We start from the raw sequence: 23,826 nt of genomic DNA on the forward strand, positions 1-23,826 counted from the left end.
GCAAGAATACTGGAGTAGGTTGCCATTTCCTTCTCCAACTGAGCACAGAGTAGTGAACAAAAACAGTCAAATGTCTTGACTTTGTATTCTAGTGATGATAGGGAGCACAGACATAAAGAAAATAAATGTCTGGTTTGTGAGATGGTATGTATTCATTTATGATCGCTGCTGTAACAAGTTGTTGCAAGCTTAGCAGCTTAAAATAACACAAACTAATTTTCTTACAGGCAGAAGTCCAATGTGGGTCTTACTGGGCTAACATAAAGTAGCTGACAGGGCTAGGATTCTATCCTGAGGATCTCAGAGAGGATTCGTTTTCTTGCCTTTTCTACCTTCTAGAGGCTGCTGCATTCTTTGGTTTGTGACCCTCTTCCACTCTCTCCAATGCCTGAAATGATCAGTTGAATCTTTCCCTACTGTGCCACTCTGACCTTCTGCCTTTCTTCCACTTTTAGGGCCCTTTGATTACAAAAAAACCCCAACCAACCAACCAAACCCCCTGCCCCCAAATACATCCACTCAATGAGAGGAAAGGTAGGGCATGTTATCAGATGGGCGTGGTTACTTGTACTGGAAAACAAAGTTTCCTTCATTTCCCCATGAAATAGGAAGTGATATCATGGAAGTGACAGTGGAAGAGGAGCACTGGATGGTTGAGAGGACGTTCAGGAGAGAGAGGGAGAGAGTGGGCTGAGGAACGCCCTGGGCTTGCCAGGCAACATGAAAGGCCGCTTACAGAGGGGCGGTATGGGGCAGGTGTTTTATGATGTATCATTAGGGAAGCACACTTCCTTTCCCTCAGCAGATTGGCTAGTCAGGTTTCTTACATTCAAACAGTAGAAGCTCTTTCAACCAGTTAAGCAGAAAGGAAATTTATTAATTTGTGTTTAGCCTTTATGGCATCCGGTCCCATCACTTCATGGCAAATAGATGGGGAAACAGTGGCTGACTTTGTTTTTCTGGGCTCCAAAATCACTGCAGATGGTGATTGCAGCCATGAAATTAAAAGACACTTACTCCTTGGAAGGAAAGTTATGACTAACCTAGATAGCATATTCAAAAGCATTACTTTGCCAACAAAGGTCCATCTAGTCAAGGCTATGGTTTTTCCAGTGGTTATGTATGGATGTGAGAATTGGACTATAAAGAAAGCTGAGTGCCAAAGAATTGATGCTTTTGAACTGTGATGTTTGAGAAGACTCTTGAGAATCCCTTGGACTGCAAGGAGATCCAACCAGTCCCTCCTAAAGGAGATCAGTCTTGGGTGTTCATTGGAATGACTGATGTTGGAGCTGAAACTCCAATACTTTGGCCACCTGATGTGAAGAGCTGACTCATTTGAAAAGACCCTGATGTTGGGAAAGATTGAGGGCGGGAGGAGAAGGGGACGACAGAAGATGAGATGGTTGGATGGCATCACCGACTCAATGGACATGGGTTTGGGTGGACTCCAGCAGTTGGTGATGGACAGGGAGGCCTGGTGTGCTGCAGTTCACGGGGTTGCAAAGAGTCAGACATGACTGAGTGACTGAATTGAACTGAACTGAACTGAACTGATTGTTTGTTAATTTATTAAAGCATAATGAGGAAGAATCTCCAAGAAAGTGAAGGTCAAGTCTGGGGGCCTTGTAGTCAAGAACAACACCCAAACCTGGAGATCAGCACGCCAGCAGAAACTCCACTGCTGCTGCCACTAAGTGAGGACACCTTGGAGTGCATGTTCCTTACACATGCTGGACACCAGACCCTTTGCCACGGCTGCCCCCTCAAGCTGGACACCTATGCCAATGCCAGGATCCACTTTTTTGTATTGCTCTGGAGAGGTGTGTCTGCTCGGTAGAGACATTTAGGTGCAAAGGTGGGTGGGAGAGTGAATTTCTGGTTTCTAGTGGGCTTGAACTGGGAGAATTTTGCTCATCGCAGGAAAACTGTTCAAAAGATGTCAGGCTATCACCAAGCATGAGAAATTGTCCAGGATAGCAGTTAACGTTTTATTTTATCTATTTATTTTGAACATTTAGACATCAAACCCTTTTACTTAAATTCAAAGGCTTCCATTGGAAAGTGTGGCTGGAAGCTGCCGTGTCCTATACTTACTATTTCATTGTGGCAATGATATCTGGATTGACTTTTTACTTATGTACTTTTGGCTGCACTGGGTCTTCGTTGCAGTTCATGGGCTCTTCCTTGCCGCACGTCGGCTCTGTAGTTGCCACTTGAGGGAGCTAGAGCACAGGTTCAGTAGTTGCGGTGCATGCGGTTAGTTGCCCTGCAGCACGTGGGATCTTCCCCAACCAAGGATTGAACCTGTGTCTCCTGGATTGGTAGGCGATTCTTAACCACTGGACCACCACCAGAGATGTCCCAAGGAATCTCTTGCTGCTGCTGCTAAGTCGCTTCAGTTGTGTCCGACTCTGTGCGACCCCATAGACGGCAACCCACCAGGCTCCTCTGTCCCTGGGATTCTCCAGGCAAGAATACTGGAGTGGGTTGCCATTTCCTTTTCCAAAGGAATCTCTTAAACACCTCCATTTCTAGCAATTTGTTTTCTAAAAAGTTGTGTATGCATTTAAAAGAACACTTGTATGAAAGAATACCAAACAACCAGGAAATCAGGAAATGAGTCAAAGTTGCCTTTCCTTTATCACCCACTCCATAGTAAGAAGTGACCTTGAAACTCTAGCCTTTGTGGTTTATAAGAACTATAACATTTGAATTTCCTGCTTGTTGTTGACATCAGGCTAAACCCTCTTTTCCCCAGATTTTATTTACATCTCGGTATATCTATGACATCATTTTAACTCCCCAAACCTCAGACATCAGGTTTTTTCAGGTGCTGGACGTGAAAATCTTTTATCTTAAAGACTTAAGGATGGTAGTGGACCAAGGGTTTCTGACTAATGTTCCAGGGGCCAAATGACAAGTTAGGTAGAGAAGCTGGCTTTACTGCCACGGTGAGCTGCTCCTGGCCACTGAGGATGGGGTGGTGCCTACCGTAAGAGTGGCTGCAGCCTGCCTTGTTAAATGACCACACTCCAAGGTCAGTTTCTCCGTTTTTTTTGTGTGTGTGTGATTCAGAAATTCCCTATGATTCATCCAATTAGCAAATAAATAAACTCAGGGGATATTCATGCCAAGCATGCTCAGATCAGATCAGATCTGTCGCTCAGTCGTGTCCAACTCTTTGCGACCCCATGAACCGCAGCACGCCAGGCCTCCCTGTCCATCACCAACTCCCGGAGTTCGCTCAGACTCAAGTCCATCGAGTCAGTGATGCCATCCAGCCATCTCATCCTCTGTCGTCTCCTTCTACTCCTGCCCCCAATCCCTCCCAGCATCAGAGTCTTTTCCAATGAGTCGACTCTTCACATGAGGTGGCCAAAGTACTGGAGTTTCAGCTTTAGCATCATTCCTTCCAAAGAAATCCCAGGGCTGATCTCCTTCACAATGGACTGGTTGGATCTCCTAGCAGTCCAAGGGACTCTCAAGAGTCTTCTCCAACACCACAGTTCAAAAGCATCAATTCTTCGGCGCTCAGCCTTCTTCACAGTCCAACTCTCACATCCATACATGACCACAGGAAAAACCATAGCCTTGACTAGATGGACCTTTGTTGGCAAAGTAATGTCTCTGCTTTTCAATATGCTATCTAGGTTGGTCATAACTTTCCTTCCAAGGAGTAAGCATCTTTTAATTTCATGGCTGCAGTCACCATCTGCAGTGATTTTGGAGCCCAAAAAAATAAAGTCTGGCACTGTCTCCACCGTTTCCCCATCTATTTCCCATGAAGTGGTGGGACCGAATGCCATGATCTTCGTTTTCCGAGGAGACTAATCTACAAACCATTCTCATTTATTCATTGAACAACAATTTACTGAATGCCTGTTCTGTGCAAGGCACTGGGAATGGCAGTGACCACCAATGAGTCACTGCTCTCCTAATGTTTAAATCTACTAAGAAATCAGACAATGATAAAGTTCATTTTCAACAGTGGTGGTAGTGATGGAAAGGCAGAAGTAAAGGGACTCAAGATAAATTTAGGCAGCTGAGTCTACAGCACTTGCTGATGCGGAAGCTGAGAGATGCAGAGAGAAACAAGTGTGGAAGAGAAAGCCAGATGCTCATGTCTTAATGTTCATTGGAATATGAAAGTGAAGGTGTTAGTCACTCAGTTGTGTCTGACTCTTTACAAGCCCACCAGTCTGTAGCCCACCAGTCTCCTCTGTCCATGGGATTCTCCAGGCAAGAAAGTTGCAGAGAAGAAGCCAATCCTGACTGCATATTAGAACTGCTTCTTTGACTTGCTTTTCATTGCTTTTGTTATTCTAATCATCCAGAACAGCCTGCCTCAGAGAATCCTGGCCTCTAGTAAACTGAAGTACCTTTGTTCAGAACTCTATCCACCAGTAGGTGGCAAGGAAGAAGTTAGCACATCCCTTGCTTGAGGCTGGTCATTCTGGGAGATGTTTGCAAGATTCATGGCCTTTTTACTTTGCTTCCTATCTCGCCCCATCTCTGATCTATCAAAGAACTTGGCATCCAGACCCCAACAAGATGGTAATATTGAGGCACTAGCCTGCCATCTTCTCAGTCAGCTGGTTCCCTGATTAAAGTCTCTTCCTTACCTCAAACTCTGGTCTCTCGGATTCATTGGCCCATCGTGTGGTGAGCAGATAGAGCTTGGCCTCAGTAACAAGAATACTGGAGTGGGTAGCCATGCTCTTCTCCAGGGGATCTTCCCAAACCAGGGATCGAACCCAGGTCTCCCGCACTGCAGGCAGATTCTTTACCGTCTGAGCCACCAGGGAAGTAAGGCCCTAAATATTCAGGTCCCCACTTATACCTCCATCATCATCATAAATCATCATATTATAATCTCTATAAGTTTCATTTGATTTTTCTCCACTGCAAAGCTTAGCCTGGAAGATTCTTTCTGCCTGTAAACAGCTCTCTGCACAGCCAGTCAATGATGCTCATCTTCCAAATTTCAGTTTAAAAGTCCCTTCTAGGGGGAAAATGTCCCTGCTTTGCAGAGGAAGGCCAGTTCACCCCATCATATATTGCTGTAGTATCTTGCTTTTCTCCTTTTAACCATGCATCTCACTTTTGATTCCTTCTTTTGTTTCTGTTCTTCCCCCTTAAGATTTATTTATTTACTTACTTTTGTTATTTAAAACATAGGCTGTCCCCCCTCACTGGATACAAATTTCATGCTTACTTCCAGTTCCTAGTGTGTGGTCCACAGTCTGCCATAGTGTTTGAGAATGTTTGTTAAACATAAAGAAAGACATACAGTTTTTCTATATTTTAAAAAACTTTTGAAACTATAGGCAAAAAGAAGAAGGAAATAAATAAATAACCAGGACTAGTTATCTTTTTTTTTCTCTAGACACAAATTGGTTAGATAACAAAGTATTTTATACGTCATTTTTTATTGATTCCATGGAGACTGAAATCTCTCTCTGTCCTCATTATTACATCATTAGTGTCCTTTCTTCCCTTGGACATACATATCCATAACAGAATTATAGAATTCATAAGTTATGGGGAGTTCCCTGATGGTTAGAACTCTATGCTTCCACTCCACAAGGCACTGGTTTGATCCCCGGCCTGGGAACTAAGATTCTTCAAGATGCCAAAGATTTTCAAGATTTTTTGGGGACAGCCAAAAAATTAAAAAAAAAAAAAAGAATTCATAAGTTAAAGATAACTTTTTGATAGATTAAATTTTGCATTGCTAGCTTCCTGATGAGTATAGAGCGCTGTGTTAGAAGGAGCTTTCTCCAAAATAGACTACAGGGTATGTAGCTCCTGGGAAGAGCTTGAGCAGAAACTGATTAAGAACAGATTCTTGTTTGAATGAAAAGTTTGTGTTACTTTGGTCCGGGAGCCACCTCTATCCTCGCAAGCTTTCACCCCACAGCAGCCCATGTCACTGGCCTGTTGAAGGCTTCCCTGTGGTCCTCACACCCTTCCCTTATCCACCAGGTGCAGGAGCCACTGTGCCTGGGAGCCCACTATACTTTTAGAGGCCCACATAAAGGTTTCATTTCTTTTAAAATATCAAATGAAAAAGATAACTTTTAAGTCAAAGAAAATATTTTAATATGTAATATTAACATGTTTATGTTAATATAGCCATAAGCTATAGTTTTTAATATATATTTTTGCATGTGTAGAGGAAGAGGTGCATGAAGGCCTGGAAAACATTTCGGAGGGAGAGGGATAAATTAGGACTGTGACATTAACAGATACAGGGGAAGGAGAGGGCGGGAAGAATTGAGTAAGTAGCACTGACATATGTATACTATCATGTGTAAGACAGACAGCTGGAGGGAAGCTGCTGTGTAACACAGGGAACTCAGCCTGGTGCTCTGGGATGACCTGCGGGGGGAAGCAGGTGGGAAGGAGATAGAGGTTCAAGAGGGGGCTATATGTGTGTGTGTGTGTGTGTGTGTGTGTAATGATGACTGATTCAAGTTGTACGGCAGAAACCAACATACACTGTAAAGCAGTTTCCCTCCAATCAAAAAAAACCCATATACACGCTGCTATATATAAAGCAGGATAAACAACAAGGATCTACTGTATGGCATGGGGAACTAGAGTCAATATCTTGTAATAACCTACAATGGAAAAGAATCTAAAAAAGAATATATATATATATATATACACATACACATATAAAACTGAATCACTTGTTGTATACCTGAAACTAACCCAAGATTGTAAGCCATCTGTACTTCAACCAAAAAAATTGAAAGCAAAGAAAAAACCTCTCCGGGGGAAGGGAGGTGGGATCAGTCACTTTGACTTCTCCTCCTGGAGCCAGTGTATTGTTTCAGGGCTGCTTTGCCCCTTATTTTGAGTGTTTATTGGGATTTCCTCTTTAACGTTTCTCATTGTTCTGAAAGTACAGGATATGACACGGTTCAGTTACTAGAACAGACCTCTATTATTTCGATGACCAGAATGTGAATATCCAAACTACTCCAGACTTAGGAATAGTCAAAAGCCCACAGTCCTCTTGACTGGACCCGCCTGTGCTCACCCTGTTGATCTGACATGAACTCTGTCATCAAGGTGGGTGCTGGCACCAGAGGAAGTCTGAAAAAGAGCCCATGTCTGAATTATCCAAGAACACACAGAAGTGTACTTGCCTATGCATGGCTGAATCCCTTAGCTGTCCACCTGAAACTATCACAACATTGTTAATCGGCTATACTCCAATACAAAATAAAAAGTTCAAAACAAAACAAAAAAGAACACAGAAGCGCTTTTCCCTTGGGTAAAGTGGGCAGAATTTGCTATGATAATAGCAGCTTGTTGGTTTGAATCCATTTCCCTTTAGAGGAGCCCCAGAAAAGACCCTGATGCTGGGAAGGATTGAAAGCAAGAGTAGAACGAGATGGAAGACGATGAGATGCTTAGACAGCATCACTGACTCAATGAACATGAGCTTGAGCAAACTCTGGAAGATGTTGAAGGACAGGGAAGCCTAGTGTGTTGCAGTTGATGAGGTCGAAAAGAGTCTGACGCAACTTAGCAACTGAACGACAGAGCCCCAGAAATCTTGTGTGATTTTTGTTGTTGCTGTTCCTGTAACACATTTTAACAAAACTTGGATAACTTTAGACCCTGTATTATATACAGTCCTCTCGATCATTTCCATCTGGCTCCCCTTTCCAGGCCTCTTTGCTCTGCTGTCTCGAACTTTCCAATACAGTCTTCCACCTTCTCCCAGAACTTTTAATTCCATTCCATTCGCCTATGTGAAATCAGCATGAGCCTCAGGGAAGCAAAGTAAATCCTTCTCTCTTTGCTTTTACAGAAAAATCTGTATGGCAGAGGAATTCTGTGCTGGGAAAAGTTGCTTGTTATCATGGAAAATGATGTTTCTGAAAGTCTCTTCTTCAACAAACGAAGGTGTCAGGACTGCAGCAAAGGGTCCCAGGTCCCAGGTCCTAGCCTGTCTAATACTCAGGTGAATTTTGTTTTTTCATAACAGGAGGAGTGTTGCCGGTCAAAACCTAGGTCTTCTCTGCCCACCGAAGCCGAATAAGAAATACAAAGACAGAATTTGGAAGAAATAGAAAGGTGGCTTTAATTCTCAGCCAGCAGAGAGGGGAACACAGTAGGTTCTTGTCTCAAAAACTGTACCCCACTCCATGAAGAGTCTAGGGCTTCTATAAGAGGAGGGCTCCCGGTCAGGAGTTGGCGATCAGGAACAAAGGTATTAGGATCTTGATTTCTTCCTCTTGCATTGTTTCAATGACAGTCATAGGCTGGCATCAGTAATCCAGTAACTGAATCTGGTATTTCGGTGTCTCTGCTGCCTTCTTTCTGATATGTAAAAAGAAGAACTATAAGGGGAAGAGTGTTGTAAGGGTAAACACCAGATACAGGATTTATTTAGCACAGAGTCAAATGAAAGCCTGTCCAACTCTTTGTGATCCCATGGACTATACACATACAGTCCATGGAATTCTCCAGGCCAGAATACTGGAGTGGGTGAAAATGAAAGTGAAGTTGCTCAGTCGTGTCCGACTCTTTGCGACCCCACAGGCTGTAGCCTACTAGGCTCCTCCATCCATGGGATTTTCCAGGCAAGAGAACTGGAGTGGATTGCCATTTCCTTCTCCAGGGGATCTTCCCAACCCAGGGATCGAACCCAAGTCTCCCGCGTTGCCAGCGGATTATCAGCTGAGCAACAAGGGAAGCCCAAGAATAATCGAGTGGGTAGCCTATCCCTTCTCCAGCAGACCTTCCCACCCAGGAATCCAACCAGGGTCTCCTGGATTGCAGTCGGATTCTTTACCAATTGAGCTATCAGGGAAGCCCATCTGCCTGCAACGCGGGAGACCTGGGTTCAATCCCTGGGTCCAGAAGAGTCCCTGGAGAAGGGAATCGCAACCCACTCCAGTATTCTTGTCTGAAAAATCCCATGGATAGAGTAACCTGGCAGGCTGCAGTCCACGGGGTCGCGGAGAGTCAGATACGACCTAGCGACTGAAAAAAAAAAAAAGGAGGGCTGACTGCAGACCCTGGTCATCAAGTCCTTCTGCTTTTGGTTCAGTTCCACAAGTCCTAAAGTTTATATCCATCCTTTTTTTTTTTTTTTTAATATATATCAGTTCAGTTCAGTCACTCAGCCTTGTCCAACTCTTTGCGACCCCATGAATCGCAGCACGCCAGGCCTCCCTGTCCATCACAGACTCCCGGAGCTCACTCAGACTCAAGTCCATCGAGTCAGTGATGCCATCCAGCCATCTCATCCTCTGTCGTCCTCTTCTCCTCCTGCCCCCAATCCCTCCCAGCATCAGAGTCTTAACCAATGAGTCAACTGTTCGCACGAGGTGGCCAAAGTACTGGAATTTCAGCTTCAGCATCATTCCCTCCAAAGAAATCCCAGGGCTGATCTCCTTCAGAATGGACTGGTTGGATCTCCATATGTACTTGTCCGCGAATCCCCGCCTGCCGGGCCGGCTGGTGCAAATCCTGGCCAAACCCTCAGCGGGGCGCCCACAACACGCCGCCGCCGCCGCCGGAGAGAGCTAAAACTACGTTTCCCAGAATCCTGTGTCCGCCGACCCACTTCCGGAGTTCGCGGACAGCATGGCGGCGTCCGTGGAGCACGATTCCCTGGAAAGCATGGAGGCGCCCCAGACGGCGGTGGAGGTGGAAGAAACGAAAACATTTAAAGACCTGGTAAGAGTGGATGATGCCAGCTTCCCTTTGTTCTTCCGGCGGCAGGCGCGGGCAGAGTCCGGTTGCCTTCCATCTAGGCCTGTGGTGTGCCGAAGCAGCCGGGGCCTAGCTCAGATTTCCCCCAGGGTACCCGAGGCTCAGGTTTAGGACGAGGGCCCGCCCTCAACTCCGAGTTTGGGTGGTGGGAAGGAGGCCGGGCCCAGGAGCCCCATTTGCCCATTTCAGCTCCACTTGGTGTGGCAACGCTGTGTTTGTGCAGGATATTGTCCAGTGCGACCTGTCCGATTTGGGTTTAGAATTCCGATGAGCCGGGTTTGAATTCTGACCCATTACTAGATGCAAGTTCTCTCGGTTCCTGACCTTCCACCTCTGTAAATTGAGGATTATGATAAGTATCTTATAGAACTGTGAAGATTAAATGGAGTAACCCACGTAAAGAACTTGTTGGCTTGGTCCCTGGTGAGTGAAGAGTGATGACAGCCTTGAGTTACTGTCCCAGTACTCACAATTAAGGAGGAGACTGAGTCAGTTCAGTTCTGTCGCTTCGTGGTGTCCAACTCATTGGGACCCCATGGACTGCAGCATGTCAGGCTTCCCTGTCCGTCACCAACTCCCGGTGTCTACTCAAACTCATGTCCATTGAGTCGGTGATGCCATCCAACCATCTCATCCTCTGTCCTCCCCTTCTCCTCCCGCCTTCAATCTTTCCCAGCATCAGGGACTTTTCCAATGAATCAGTTCTTTGCATCAGGTGGCCAAAGTATTGGAGTTTCAGCTTCAGTATCAGTTCTTCCAGTGAGTGTTCAGGACTGATTTCTTTTAGGATGGACTGGTTGGATCTCCTCGCAGTCCAAGGGACTCTCAAGAGTCTTCTCCAACACCACAGTTCAAAAGCATCAGTTCGGCTCTCAGCTTTCTTCACAGTCCAACTCTCACATCCATACATGACTACTGGAAAAACCATAGCTTTGACTAGATGGACCTTTGTTGGCAAAGTAATGTCTCTGCTTTTTAATATGCTGTCTAGGTTAGTCATATCATGGCTGCAGTCACCATCTGCAATAAATACCTTTTGAATCAAAATGTAGGAGATGCATGTGTCACCAGCAAGGCTGCCCTGACAGTCCTTTAGTTGTATGGGGGGCGAGTGTGTGTTGTTCTTTGCTAAACTGTGTTTTTCTGAATTCCAAGGGTGTGACAGATGTATTGTGTGAAGCTTGTGACCAGTTGGGATGGACAAAGCCCACAAAGATCCAGATTGAAGCTATTCCTTTGGCCTTACAAGGTAGGTTGAAATTAAGTATGTGGTCTGTTTCAGGTTCAGTGTAAAGTTGCACCTACTCAGTTAAATACTTACCACATTTGAGAGCTATTGCTTTGCCTACTTCAAGTGAAATAAAGTATGGTCAGTAAAGATAAAAAGTTTGTGGCTTTTTTGGCTTTTTAAAAAGTAATTCTGCAGTGTTAATGAGCTTACTTTCTGCAAGGTGGTTTGTTGTCTTTTGTCTTTCCAGCATTTCTTTCTCAGTTTCTTCTGGTTCTTTTCCTTTGCCTTGCAGTGTTAATTCTAGCTTCATCCTTTTTTACCCTCACTGTAAAATTCTACTAAGATATCTCATCCAGTCCTGAAGCTTTAATGCTGGCTGCATCAGTGAGTTTCAGCCAGTGCTCATTAGAATCACCTGTGGATCTTATAAAACTCTAGTGATTTCTGGGCTCCAGCCTAGACCTCCTGAATTGGAATTTCCAGGTGTGGGACCTAGGCATATACAGATATAAAACTTCATGGTTTACTCTGATATGTCTGCCCCTGGGGGAGCACCACTGGTCTGATGCTCTTGCCTCCCACATCTGTATTTCTAGCCCATATTTTTTCGGATGAACTCCACAAACAAGTTTGTCCAACTGGTTTTTAGATACTTATTTCCAGGCTTACTGCAGGAATCTCAAGTTCCCTGGATCCAAACCAGAGTCTTTATTTTTCTCACCAGAACTAATTTCTCTGTAGCCTATATCTCAGTTTATGGCCTTTGAGTTTCCCCAGGTAGAAACCTCTGTGCCAATCAGATTTTCTTTCATTACTTTCTGTCTTTTATTTTTATTTTATTGAAATATAGTTGATTTACAGTGACTGTTCATTTTTGTTTGTTACTTTCTGTCTCTCACTTCACCTGGCCTCCATTCAGGCTACCATCATCGCTCCCCTTGTATCCTCTCTGAGGTCTCATTTTCCTGTGCTTTCCCCATTTTGGCCCTTGAGGTCACTTTAGAGTGTAAGGAAGAGAGTCACGTTCAAGTTGCGTCAGGGAAAATTTCTAGGTGAGGAATCCTGAGCAATCAAGTGTGGCGGTCATTACTTCAAGGAAACCTTTCCGCTGGGGGCTGAGACATTGATTCAGTGTCCCAGTCTCTGGCCCAGGCCAAAGATCGCTGCCTTGGGGGCTACAGCGAACCTAGAGACAGTGGTTTTGGCTTGGGAATTAATTGCCAGATCTTCTCAGTTATGGCTTGATTGGCAATAACAGACCATTCTTAAGGAATCTGGCATTCTTCCCTCAGGAGGAGCAGTATAAACAGTGATTACTGTTAAGCTCCTTGGCTTCTCCTTATGCCATCAGGCCTAGGGTTTATCTTCTTAAAGAGTCATGTCATGTCATGTGTTAGTCGCTCAGTCACGTTCGACTCTTTGTGACCCCCGGACTGTAGCCCGCCAGGCTTCTCTGTCCATGGGATTTTTCCAGGCAAGAGTACTGGAGTGGGTTGTCATTTCCTTCTCCAGGGGATCTTCCCAACCCAGGGACAGAACCCAGGTCTCCCATATTGCAGGCAGCTTCTTTACCATCTGAGTCACCAGGGAAGTCTTAAAGAGTGTTGATACTTAAAGGTCATGATACTCCCTGCCTAAAATCCTTCCATTCCTCTGTCTTAAAGGAAGACATCCAAACTCCTTAGCATGGCTGTGGGTTTCCTCATTCTTCTCCGTTTTCCCCCTTGACTTCTGTGTTCTGGCCATGTTGTACTTTTCCCTCTCCTTACTCATTCTGTGTTCTTTAAAGCCTCTTTCCTCACATGAGACTGTCCTTTCTTTGCTGACTTCCAGATTTAATTTGCTCGTCACCTCTGTTAGCCTTTCCTGACTCCTCCTTCCTTTTTCACCCTGTCCTACAGGGACCTATCATATTATTATGTATTGTGTGGATTTTGAGCTTATTCAGGACAGAGACCATGTCTTCTGTCTGATCAACTTCCTCTTCCCCTCAATTCATCAAATATTTATTCATGGTCTGTATTGTGCCCAGCATTTAGTCATATTCCCACCAATATGGGAATGGCACAGAGAGCATTTCTTTGCTATTATGTATATTTTTTGTCTTCTAGGTCGTGATATCATCGGGCTGGCAGAAACCGGCTCTGGGAAAACCGGTGCCTTTGCTCTGCCCATTCTCAACGCATTGTTGGAGACGCCCCAGCGTCTGTTTGCCTTAGTTCTCACCCCGACTCGGGAGCTGGCCTTTCAGATCTCAGAGCAGTTTGAAGCCCTGGGGTCTTCGATTGGGGTGCAGTGTGGTAAGTGTTGGGAGGAAAGGACTCTTCACAGTTTCTTCACAGGTTGAGCATGAATGTGAAAGGGAATGAAAGCAAGTGTTAATATAAGTTCGCTGACCTAAAGAGCTGATTGGGTATTTTAGCTTTGGGGAAAGTTGTCATTGTAAGGGAAGAGAAATGAAAGTAGAAATCTGGCATTGGCTTTAAAAGATGTTTAGTGCATCATGGAAACAAAATTAAGGATCTCTTTTTAATATTCTTTTTATTTCTGTAGCTGTCATTGTAGGTGGAATTGATTCAATGTCCCAATCTCTGGCCCTGGCCAAAAAACCACATATAGTGATAGGTGAGTAACTGACACCGGTAAAAGGTGCTGGTGAGGATGAATTTCAGAAAAATCTACTGATGCTAGGTGTAATTTACTTGTGCGGAAAGTGTTCAAAGAGTGACTGTCTGTAACCCTGTTTAATGTTTTTTTTTTTAATTTCTGGAATTATTAGGAGTGGGAGTTTACTCCCTTTCTGTCCTTTTTCTTAAACACGTCCTCAACCTTTCTTGTTAGCAACTCCTGGCCGACTGATTGACCACTTGGAAAATACGAAAGGTTTCAACTTAAGAGCCCTCAAGTACTTGGTCATGGATGAAGCAGACCGAATCTTGAATATGGATTTTGAGACAGAGGTGAGCTCTTAACATCTTTCCTCCTCTTAGAACTTCTCAGGTGCCCCGTTTCAAAGTCTGATTCATAGCTCACTTGCTTTTTGGAGCACTTACTACTGTCAGTTAATTTAACATACCTGCTGCTTTTCTTTTTTGTTGAAAGATGGTTGATTTACAATATTATATTGCTTTTAGGAGTGCAACATAGTGCTTCAGTATTTCTGTGGATTATGCTCCATATACTCCATTTAAGATTATTACAGAATAATGACTCTGTGTCCCTATGCTGGTACAATATATCCTTGTTGTTTTTAAATTTAATTAATTTTGAAATTGAAGCATTATTGATTTACAGCGTTTCTGGTATATAGCAAAGTGATTCAGTTATACATATATCTATGTGTGTATATGTGTGTGTGTGCATGTTCTTTTCCCCGTTCCGTTCCATTATAGTTTCTTACAAGATATTGAAAATAGTTCCCTGTCCTGTATAATAGGACCTTGTTGTTTATTTACTTTATACACAGTAGTTTGCATCTGCCAATCCCAAACTATTAATTTATCTCCCCTGCTTCCTCTTGGTAACCTTAAGTTTGTTTTCTATGTCTGTGAATCTGTTTCATAAATAAATTGATTTGTACTGTTTTTTAGATTCCACATGTAAGTGATATCATAGGATATTTGTCTTTGTCTGACTTCACTTAGGATAATAATCTCTAGGTCTATCCGTGTTGTTGCAGATGGCATTGTTTCATTTTTATTTTTTATTTTTTTTTATTTTTATTTTTTTAATTTATGGTACATATACACAATGGAGTATTATGTTTCATTGTTAATGGCTGAGTACTATTACGCTGTATAATGTACCGCCACTTTATCCCTCATCTGTCGATGGACATTTAGCTTGCCTTCATTTCTTGGCTATTGTAAATAGTCTCAGCATCCTCTTAAGAATATAGTCTGACTTTTGAGGGGAGATAGATTAGGAATTTAGGATTAACATATACAGACTATTATATATAAAATAAACAACAGGACCTACTGTATAGCACATGGAACTGTATTCAGTATTTTGTAATAAGCTGTGCTGGGGGGGCTTCCCTGATGGTTCAGAAGATAAAGAATCTGCCTGCAATACAGGAAACGTGAGTTTGATCCCGGGGTTGGGAAGATCCCCTGCAGAGGGGAATGGCAGCCTACTCCAGTGTTTTTGCCTGGAGAATTCCATGGACAGAGGAGCCTGGCAGGCTACAGTCCATGGGGTCACAGACAGTCAGACACACGACTAACACACATGCACACATACACACAGTGGAAAAGAATCTGAAAAAGTATATGTATGTGAATCACTTTGCTGTATACTTGAAATGGTGTAAATCAACTATTCTTCAACTAAAAAACAAATAGTTGGGCAAAAAGCATATATATTATATGTAGTCTGACTTTGATTTTAGAGGTAAGAAATATCAAAACCAGATTTTCTTTTCTACTTCATTTGATTTCAACCTCTTCTATCTTTTCTTTAACAAGAAGTTCTTCATAACTTACTTAGTTGATTAATGCTTATTCTTTTCTTTTCTCTTAGATTAGCTATACTGTACTGATTTAAAATGTTCTTTTCCCTGATTAGCATTATTTTTTGATAGCATCGGATGTGCTACCTGACAGTATATATTCAGTAAGTTTTAGCTGAATTGAATCGAAGGTTTGAGTTCCCAAATCCCCAGTGTGATGTATTTAGTTTGTGATCCCTTATCTCCTTCACAAAATACATTTGCAGGTTTCCAGTGTAAATGTCATGTTGGTATCCTTTGCTCTTTCTGCCTTAGGTTGACAAGATCCTCAAAGTGATTCCCCGAGATCGGAAAACATTTCTCTTCTCTGCTACGATGACCAAGAAGGTGAGCTTTTCTAGGACTTCTCTTTTCTTCTTTATGAGAACTGATAAGTAGAAACAGTCCCAGTAACAAGAGTAAAACCAGAGCACTTAGGAATCAACGTGCTAATCTAGATATCCCTTCTCCAGGTGCAGAAACTTCAGCGAGCGGCGCTGAAGAACCCTGTGAAATGCGCCGTCTCCTCCAAGTACCAGACGGTTGAGAAGTTGCAGCAGTATTATCTTTTTATTCCTTCCAAGTTCAAGGTAGAGTGTTTACTCTGATCATTCCTTCCTCTCCCTCCCCTCCTTCACCACAGTGTCTGAAAGTGTCAGCTCTTGATTAGCTAAGTGCTGTTTGTTTTAGAGCTCATGCCGTGTTTACATTTATCACTGATAACGCCGAGCATTCCGGGAATTCACAATGTATTAAACCAGAGTAATGAAGTCATGATATAATCCCTTCCTAACCCCATCCTTGAGGTAGTTTTTCTTTGGTCTGCTTTTTATGTGGCTTTTTTGTGGGCAGCGGACCCTAGTCTTGTCCTCAGATGTAAGGGCTTTGCGTGCTTGCTGAGCCCAGCTCGCCTTGTGCTTGGTGTCAGGCTCTGTGTTACCCATGGTTCTCAGAGATGATTATGATAAAGCTGATTAAGGGGTGCAGGGCTGCCAGCTGAGCATCTGGGTAATTGAGAAGCAGCTAGAGGGTTAGTCTTTTATGTAGTTTATATGCCCAGGACTCTGACTTTCTTCCAGGTTCAGTTACATATATTGTTTTGGCTTTGTGACTTAGGATACCTACCTGGTTTATATTCTGAACGAATTGGCCGGGAACTCCTTTATGATATTCTGCAGCACCTGTAACAACACTCAGAGGACAGCTCTGCTACTCCGAAATCTTGGATTCACTGCCATTCCCCTCCACGGACAGATGAGTCAGGTAACTATTCTTCAGCATCATTGGTGAGAAAGATAAACCTCACGGCAGGAGGTTTCTGCAGTAGCGGCATGTGACACTAATGCGTCCTTCCGCAGTTGTCCTGCTGTTACGGGCTTTAAAGTGTTGCCGTCAATGCTGCTTCCTCCTTTCAGGATAGCAGAGGCTCCAGTTAGAATATTCCACAGGTAGTTGTCTAGTATGGAAGCTGTAGAGTTGATTTATTCAGCATGTGTGCGTGCTGAGTTGCTTCAGTTGTGTCAGACTCTGTGTTACCCCGTGGATTGTAGCCTTCCAGGCTCCTCTGTTCATGGGATTCTCCAGGCAAGAGTACTGGAATGGGTTGCCATGACAGGGCTTCTGGAGGAGGTCTCTTACATCTCCTGCATTGGCAGGCAGGTTCCTTACCATTGGCACCACCTGGGAAGCCCGATTTGTTCAGCCCTTGTGGTAAATTATTTCCCAGTTACCCTTCTGTCATGTTTGACAATATTTTATGTTAGTATTTTCTAGTTTTAGTCTTGGACCCTTTTTTTTTTTTTTTTTTTTGCTTTCATGTTTCCTTTTGACCTGTGAAGCCCAGTTAGACTGAAGGGGAAACATCATTTAAAAAATTTCTTTCTTGGTTCTTGTATCTATTTAATGTGTCTAGTTTATGTGTCTTGGATTTCCAAGATTCCTTAGATTTTCAAGATGAAAATTCATTCCATTTCTTTTCATTGTTTCAGAGCAAGCGCCTGGGATCCCTTAATAAATTTAAGGCGAAGGCTCGTTCCATTCTTCTAGCAACTGATGTTGCAAGCCGCGGTTTGGACATACCCCATGTGGATGTAGTGGTTAACTTTGACATTCCTACCCATTCCAAGGTGAGTCTTGTTGCTGACCTGACTTTCTCACCCCAAATATTTTTCTTTTCTTTTTCTTTCTTTTCCTTTCTCCTTCCCGTCTCCTTTCCTTTCCTCCTCTCTAATTCTGTCTTTCCCCTTTCTTTTCTTTTTTTTTGAATTGAGGTGTAATTGACATGTAACATTACATTAGTTTAGGTATAAAATGTGTTGATTCAGTATTTGCATATATTGCAAAATGGTCACAGCATCTGTCACCATTCATAGTTGCACTTTTTTTTTTCTTTTGATGAGAATTTCTAAGATATTTTCCCTTAGCAACTTTCAAATGTGCAGTACTGTGTTTTTAACTCTTGTCCACAAGTTGTACATTAACATCCCCATGACTTCCTTATTTTATAACTGAAATTTGTACCTTTTGACCTCTTTCACCCATTTCACATACACCCATCCCTGCTTCTGGTAACCACCAAACCTGTTTTCTGTATCTGTGAGCTCAGTTTTTTGTTGTTGTTAGATTTCACATATAAGTGAGATCTCTGTATTTGTCCCTGTCTAACTTATTTTACTGAGTCAAATACCTTCAAGGTCTAGCCAGTGTTGTCACAAACAGGAAGGTGTCATTCATTTATATGGCTGAATAATAGTCCATTGTATCCAAAGTGTGTTTCTTTTATCATCTGAGCCATCAGGGAAGCCCCCAAAGTGCATTTCTTAATGTTTTTTGTCTTCCTTTAGTTACAGTCTTGGGGTGTGTGTTTGGGTGTGTATGTGTGTCCTTGGGTAGTTAAGTATCAGAAATTAGGAAACTCTTGATCTGTTCATTCTCCTCATCTTGCACATGCCTGTGGACGTGTTGTCAATGAACGTGAAGGAAGGAACCCAGGAGAGGGGCAAGGTGCTCACCATCAGAGGAGCAGATGTTTCACATGCTGACCTCTGTTGGTCTAACTGATGAGAATGGCAGCTTGTGGTCCTCGGCGATCCCAGAGTTTCTCAGCCTCATTAACACCTCAGGCCGGGAGTTCTCTGTTGTGTGGCTGTCCTCTCCACTGTAGGATGCTTAGCATTCCTGGCCCCTACCCACAGGTGACTGTGGCCACCAGGTATGTTTCCAGACAGTTCATAGATGCTCCCTGGGGAGGACAAAGCTACCCCCAGTTGAGAACAACTAGTGTGTCTCGACTTTGTATTAAACTGCTGTAGACAAGGTGCTCTCGCATAGGATTTTCGCAGTAATGCTGAGTTTGCAGTGTGTTGTGCCCCTGACTCATAGACAGAAACCATGGTTCAGAGAGGTTCTGGGACTTGCAGACAGTTGTGTTGTGGGTTGGGATGGGGGGAAGCAGAGCTGGGACCCAGGTCTACCTCTAGACCCGGGCCGTTTTCCTCTGTCTGTGTCTGTGGAGGTGTGCTTTGTGGATTCATCTTTCTATAAAAGAAAGGAAAAGCGGGGGTCAGTTTTGTGCTGTGAGGAGAATTTAAAAAGTGAGGCAGACATATTTCAATGGATTGCCAGTCTGTTTCTCCACATTCCAGGACAGATCTGTTTTCTTTCAAAGGTTGGCGGGAAGACTTTACATACAGAGTTTTTAATTCATATTCCAGCTGACTCAGAGTTACTTGCCCATTGTGTTTCAGGATTACATCCATCGAGTGGGTCGGACGGCTCGAGCTGGGCGCTCTGGAAAGGCTATTACCTTTGTCACACAGTAAGTGACCCGACTTCAGGGCAGAGCAATGTAGAGAAAGAAGCAGAACCCTGGGGCCAACTCACTTGGAACCTGACTTCACCTTTTACTGTAATAGGCACTAAGCCTTCCTCATCCCACCTTCATCATTTGTAAAATGGAAATAGTAATACCAACCTTGCAGGGTTTTAATGAAGACTGAAGACGTATATGGAAAGAGCATATACTGCATGTGTGTAGCGGAGTCCTTGGTGTATAAAAGCACACACACCAAAACCCTGTTCTTTTAACGTCTGGAGCCAGAGAACAGTGACCATTCCCTCAGCTCACCATATTACAGTAACTGTTCTTCTGATTTTGTTTTTAAAGGAACAAACAGCCACGTGTCCTAGGCTTTTCGGGAGTCAGGGATGTGGTGGGTGGTTTTCTGCTGGACTCTGCACAGCAGGTTGCATTTAATCAATGTTCTGAAAAGGAATAATAGGTTTGATATTACTAAAAACCGTGGCTCCTGTTGTGTCATCGTTTTGGGATGAACAGATGGACGTGTATGTTGTCAGCCAGCCAGAGCCGTGTCAACTTTCCTTCCTCAGGTATGACGTGGAGCTCTTCCAGCGCATAGAGCACTTGATTGGGAAGAAACTGCCTGTCTTTCCAACCCAGGACGACGAAGTCATGATGCTGACAGAACGCGTGACCGAGGCCCAGAGATTTGCCCGAATGGTGTGCAACTCGTTCATTTGTTTATTTTTGGCTGCGCTGGGTTTTCAATGTTGAAAGACAGGCTTTCTCTAGTCGCACCGAGCCCAGGCTGCTCTCTAGTTGCAATATGAGGGCTTCTCATTGTGGCGGCTTCTCTCGTTGCTGAGCATCGGCTCTGTGGTGCACGAGCCTCCGTAGTTGTGATGCATGGACTCTAGAGCACAGGTTCAGTAGTTGTGGTGCAGAGGGTTAGCTGCTCTGAGACTTGTGGGATCTTCCCGGACCAGGATCGAAACCATGTCTCCTGCATTGGCAGGCAGATTCTTTACCATGGAGCCACCAGGGAAACCCCTGCAATGCCTTTTCTCACCAGCTTCTATGCAACTTAACTGCATGCAAGACACTTTATCGTGTTAATCCTCAATAAACGGTATTATTTTATTCCAAGTGTAAGATGAGTATGCTAAAACATAGAGATGCAGGCAGTTTGCTTTTGACCCTGTAACTAAATGGTCAAATCAGGGTTTGGACTCAGTCTGATCACAGTGACTACATTCATTCCCAGCCACCGTCTGTGGTGGCAGGAATGGTGAGGCAGGAAAACCTTTGAACTTGAGAAGATGCAGCTGTGAGTTTGCACAAGGTGTCTGACCTCTCAGAGTCAGTCCCTCACCTGCAGATCAGGAAGAGTAGTTACCTTGGAGACATGGTGTATGAGCATCAGATAAGTCGGGTGGACAGTGTAGTTCCTGAGAGCAGCTGTAGGGGGAGCACTGGAGATGGAAGGGTCTAGAGGAGAACGCTTGCCAGTGCCCTATTATCCCAGGAGTGCTGCTCTGAGGGGTGAAGAGACTTAGTGCACGGAGCGCTTTCTGAGTAGCTGAGGTATGGGCTTGTTTTTCTGCCCATATGGAAGTCTTGGTGTTTTTGTTTATAGAAAATTTGATGTGTGTTGGAAAACATTTTTTAGAAAATACAGAAAGGATTAAAATAGTGAAATACACAAAACCATTGATTACATTTGGCTGTTTTTCTTTAGCCATAATGAGACTTTTTCCAATTTGTATATGACTTTTATCTAAATGTGTATTGTTTTTTCTGTTTCAACTAATCTAGATTCATGTGATCACATTTTTTTCTTTTTCTTTCACATTTTAAACTCTATTCAAAAATCTTCATCTAGGCTGCATGTTAGCGTTCATTTGATTCAGCTACCAAACTTGCCTAAACATAGCGGCATGACTGATTTCTTAGAGTCACTGAGAGCTCCTTCACTACCTTCAATTGGCAAGGGGCCAGATTATGTGTGCTAGACAATTAGTAGTCTGAGGAGGATGAATTCAGTTTTTTAAAACAGCACCACTTGTAGGTTTTAGAGATGTTACCTTAAATGCTAGCTTTTTAAAATTCTCATGCCATCCCTTCTTAATGATTCTGTTATGAATATATAACGTGCTTTCCATTGATATGTGTTCATGCTTTTCCCAGTTTTATATATTTTAGTTAATAACTGTGTTGAGCATCCTACTATGTACAGCTTTGCACACTTGTTTCCATAGAATAAATTGTTGAGTGGAGAACACACAGTTCAAATTCATACAGAATGCCCAGTTGCTCTCCAGGAAAGCTATAGCAGCTTACACGACGTATGTGACATTGTACGCGGGACAGTGTCTGTGTCTCCCCACTGCCCTGACCAGTTCTAGGTATTACCGTTCTCTTAAATCTTTGCTAGTCTGCCATATGAAAATAGTAGCTCCCTGTTTTCATTTTTTTATCTTTGATGACAGTTTTGTATATTGGGATTTTGGTTTTATTTGTTTGCTAATGTGAGGTATTAGGGAATTACTTAGGGTTGGTTTGTTTGTTTTAAATAAATGAATTCTCTTAATTTATCAAGATTTTATTTATCTAGCTTGCCAGCTACACCAGGTTTCAGTTGCAGCATGTGAGGTCTATTAATAGTTCCCTGACCAGGGATCCAACTGAGCCTGCTGCATTGGAAGCAGGGACTCTTAGCCACTGGACCGCCAGGGAAGCAGAGGGCTTGACTTGATGGAGTGGAGACCAGGGTGTGTTCCCCTCAGTGACAGCAGTTCACGATCAAGCCCGTCCTTTCTGTTTGTTGCAGGAGTTAAGGGAGCATGGAGAGAAGAAGAAGCGCTCACGGGAGGATGCTGGGGACAATGATGACACGGAGGGTGCGATCGGTGTCAGGAACAAGGTGGCTGGAGGAAAAATGAAGAAACGGAAAGGCCGTTAATCTCTTTTATAAAGACTTGATTTCTGCCTTCTGTGCTGTGGAGATGACTGAAGGAGAGAACGGGACCTCTTCCTCAGGCCAGTCCGTCAGCACGTGTCCAGACGGCCCTGCTCCTACAGTACTGGGCCCCCGTCTGTGTGTTCAAGCATTGTTGCTGTGGGACATTGTCACAGAGCTGATGTCGAGACTCGGACTGGCCTTCCACTGTGGTTACTCGTTCCTGACATGAGGAGCACATGCTCTCCTGTCCCTTCACACCCTTCACACAGACCTGTGCTTTTTTCAGCTGCAAATCAAGGACTGGGCTAATGAAGCCCTCAGCCTGTAATTGCAAAGGAAAGGGATGTTTATATCTAAAAAACAGTGGAACTCAAGCAGTCTCAGCTTGTGTTTCATGACTCTGAATGGGAAATAATAAATTTAAATATTATTATAAAAAAGTTCAGACTCCTTCAAGACCTTTTTGTGGTAAAGACTTCATAGGAGAAGACTTGCTGTGCGCGGATTTCTCTGGTTGCGGCTAGTGTGGACTGCTCTTCACTGCGGTGCGCAGCTTCCTCGTTGCGGTGGCCTTGCCTGTTGTAGAGCGCTGGCTCTAGGTGCCCAGCTTCGGTAGTTTCACCTCACGGGCTCAGTAGTTGTGGCACACGGGCTTAGTTGCTCCAAGGCATGTGGAGTCTTCCCGGAGCAGGGATCACACCTGTGTCCCCTGCAATGGCAGGCAGATTCCTAACCCACTGTGCCACCAGGGAAGTCTTCCATGTACATCTTAATGGAAAGTGCGTGTTGTGTTTCTTAAAGTTGAAGTGTTCAGTAAGTGAAAAGTAGATGTCAGTAAAATTCTCTGTGGGAATCAAGTGTGGACCGTTGATTGTAGGAAGATCTTTGTAAATATGGTGGGTGGGGTGCCCACCACTGGGGGCTAATTCTCCATTAGTGTATTTCCTGTTGGGACTCTCAGAGCAGCTTAGATACTGGTAGCTCTGTCTCCCTCTGAGCCAGTGGATAAAAGCCAATGGATGATTGCTATTTCAACTCAGTGGAAGACTTTAGAAGCAGGCTTAATTTGAATCAGATTGTGGGTGGTGGGCTTCCATGGTGGCTCAGATGGTAAAGAGTCTGCCTGCAGTGCTGGAGACTCAGGTTTGATCCCTGGGTCAGTAAGATCCCCTGGAAAAGGAAATGGCAACCCACTCCAGTATACTTGCCTGGAAAATCCCATGGATGGAGAAGCCTGACAGGCTATAGTCCATGGGGTCACAAAGAGTCAGACACGACTGAGCACTTTGTGGGTGGTGCGTAAGAAGAGATGAATTATTCTGAAGAAGTCTGAACTTTTTAAATAGGATTCCAAACCTAGGGTCTGTGGACCCTTCAGGTACATGCATATTTCTGCAGAGACTAAAAAGGGTAGAAACCTTCTAAAGCTTGGCTGCTTTCTCTGAAGTACTTTAGAGTATGCTTTGCTAGGTTGGGAAGATGGGCCACTAAGGGAAGAAAGGTGGATGATGTGTCTTCAGGCATATTGGTGGGTCCAGACCATAAACTATAGAGTCTCAGGCAGAATGAGTAGAGAGATCCTTGTGAAGGGCAGCAGG

The 23,826-nt window shown here is 43.8% G+C and overlaps 1 protein-coding gene across 1 annotated transcript; it reads left to right on the forward strand.

Annotated features, from left to right (window-relative positions):
- The first annotated feature begins 9,575 nt into the window (after nt 1–9,575).
- DDX47 (DEAD-box helicase 47) lies at nt 9,576–23,081 on the forward strand. Its single transcript, XM_027541380.1, has 12 exons — nt 9,576–9,708; nt 10,900–10,993; nt 13,087–13,275; nt 13,529–13,600; nt 13,817–13,935; nt 15,744–15,815; nt 15,941–16,057; nt 16,584–16,730; nt 17,456–17,593; nt 19,214–19,284; nt 19,857–19,986; nt 22,097–23,081. The coding sequence occupies exons 1-12, from the start codon at nt 9,616–9,618 to the stop codon at nt 22,226–22,228; spliced, it is 1,374 nt and encodes a 457-aa protein (XP_027397181.1). The 5' UTR covers nt 9,576–9,615; the 3' UTR covers nt 22,229–23,081.
- The last annotated feature ends 745 nt before the right edge of the window (nt 23,082–23,826 follow it).

This window comes from Bos indicus x Bos taurus, chromosome 5 (genome assembly GCF_003369695.1).
Source record: "Bos indicus x Bos taurus breed Angus x Brahman F1 hybrid chromosome 5, Bos_hybrid_MaternalHap_v2.0, whole genome shotgun sequence".
NCBI classification, from domain to species: domain Eukaryota; kingdom Metazoa; phylum Chordata; class Mammalia; order Artiodactyla; family Bovidae; genus Bos; species Bos indicus x Bos taurus.

What these genes read in the sequence shown, in the direction of transcription:
- DDX47 (XM_027541380.1), top strand. Translation starts at nt 9,616, where the DNA reads ATGGCGGCGTCCGTGGAGCACGATTCCCTGGAAAGCATGGAGGCGCCC. An exon ending in CGAAAACATTTAAAGACCTG is followed by an intron (nt 9,709 to 10,899) that starts GTAAGAGTGGAT and finishes CTGAATTCCAAG; the next exon opens with GGTGTGACAGATGTATTGTG. An exon ending in TTCGATTGGGGTGCAGTGTG is followed by an intron (nt 13,276 to 13,528) that starts GTAAGTGTTGGG and finishes TTATTTCTGTAG; the next exon opens with CTGTCATTGTAGGTGGAATT.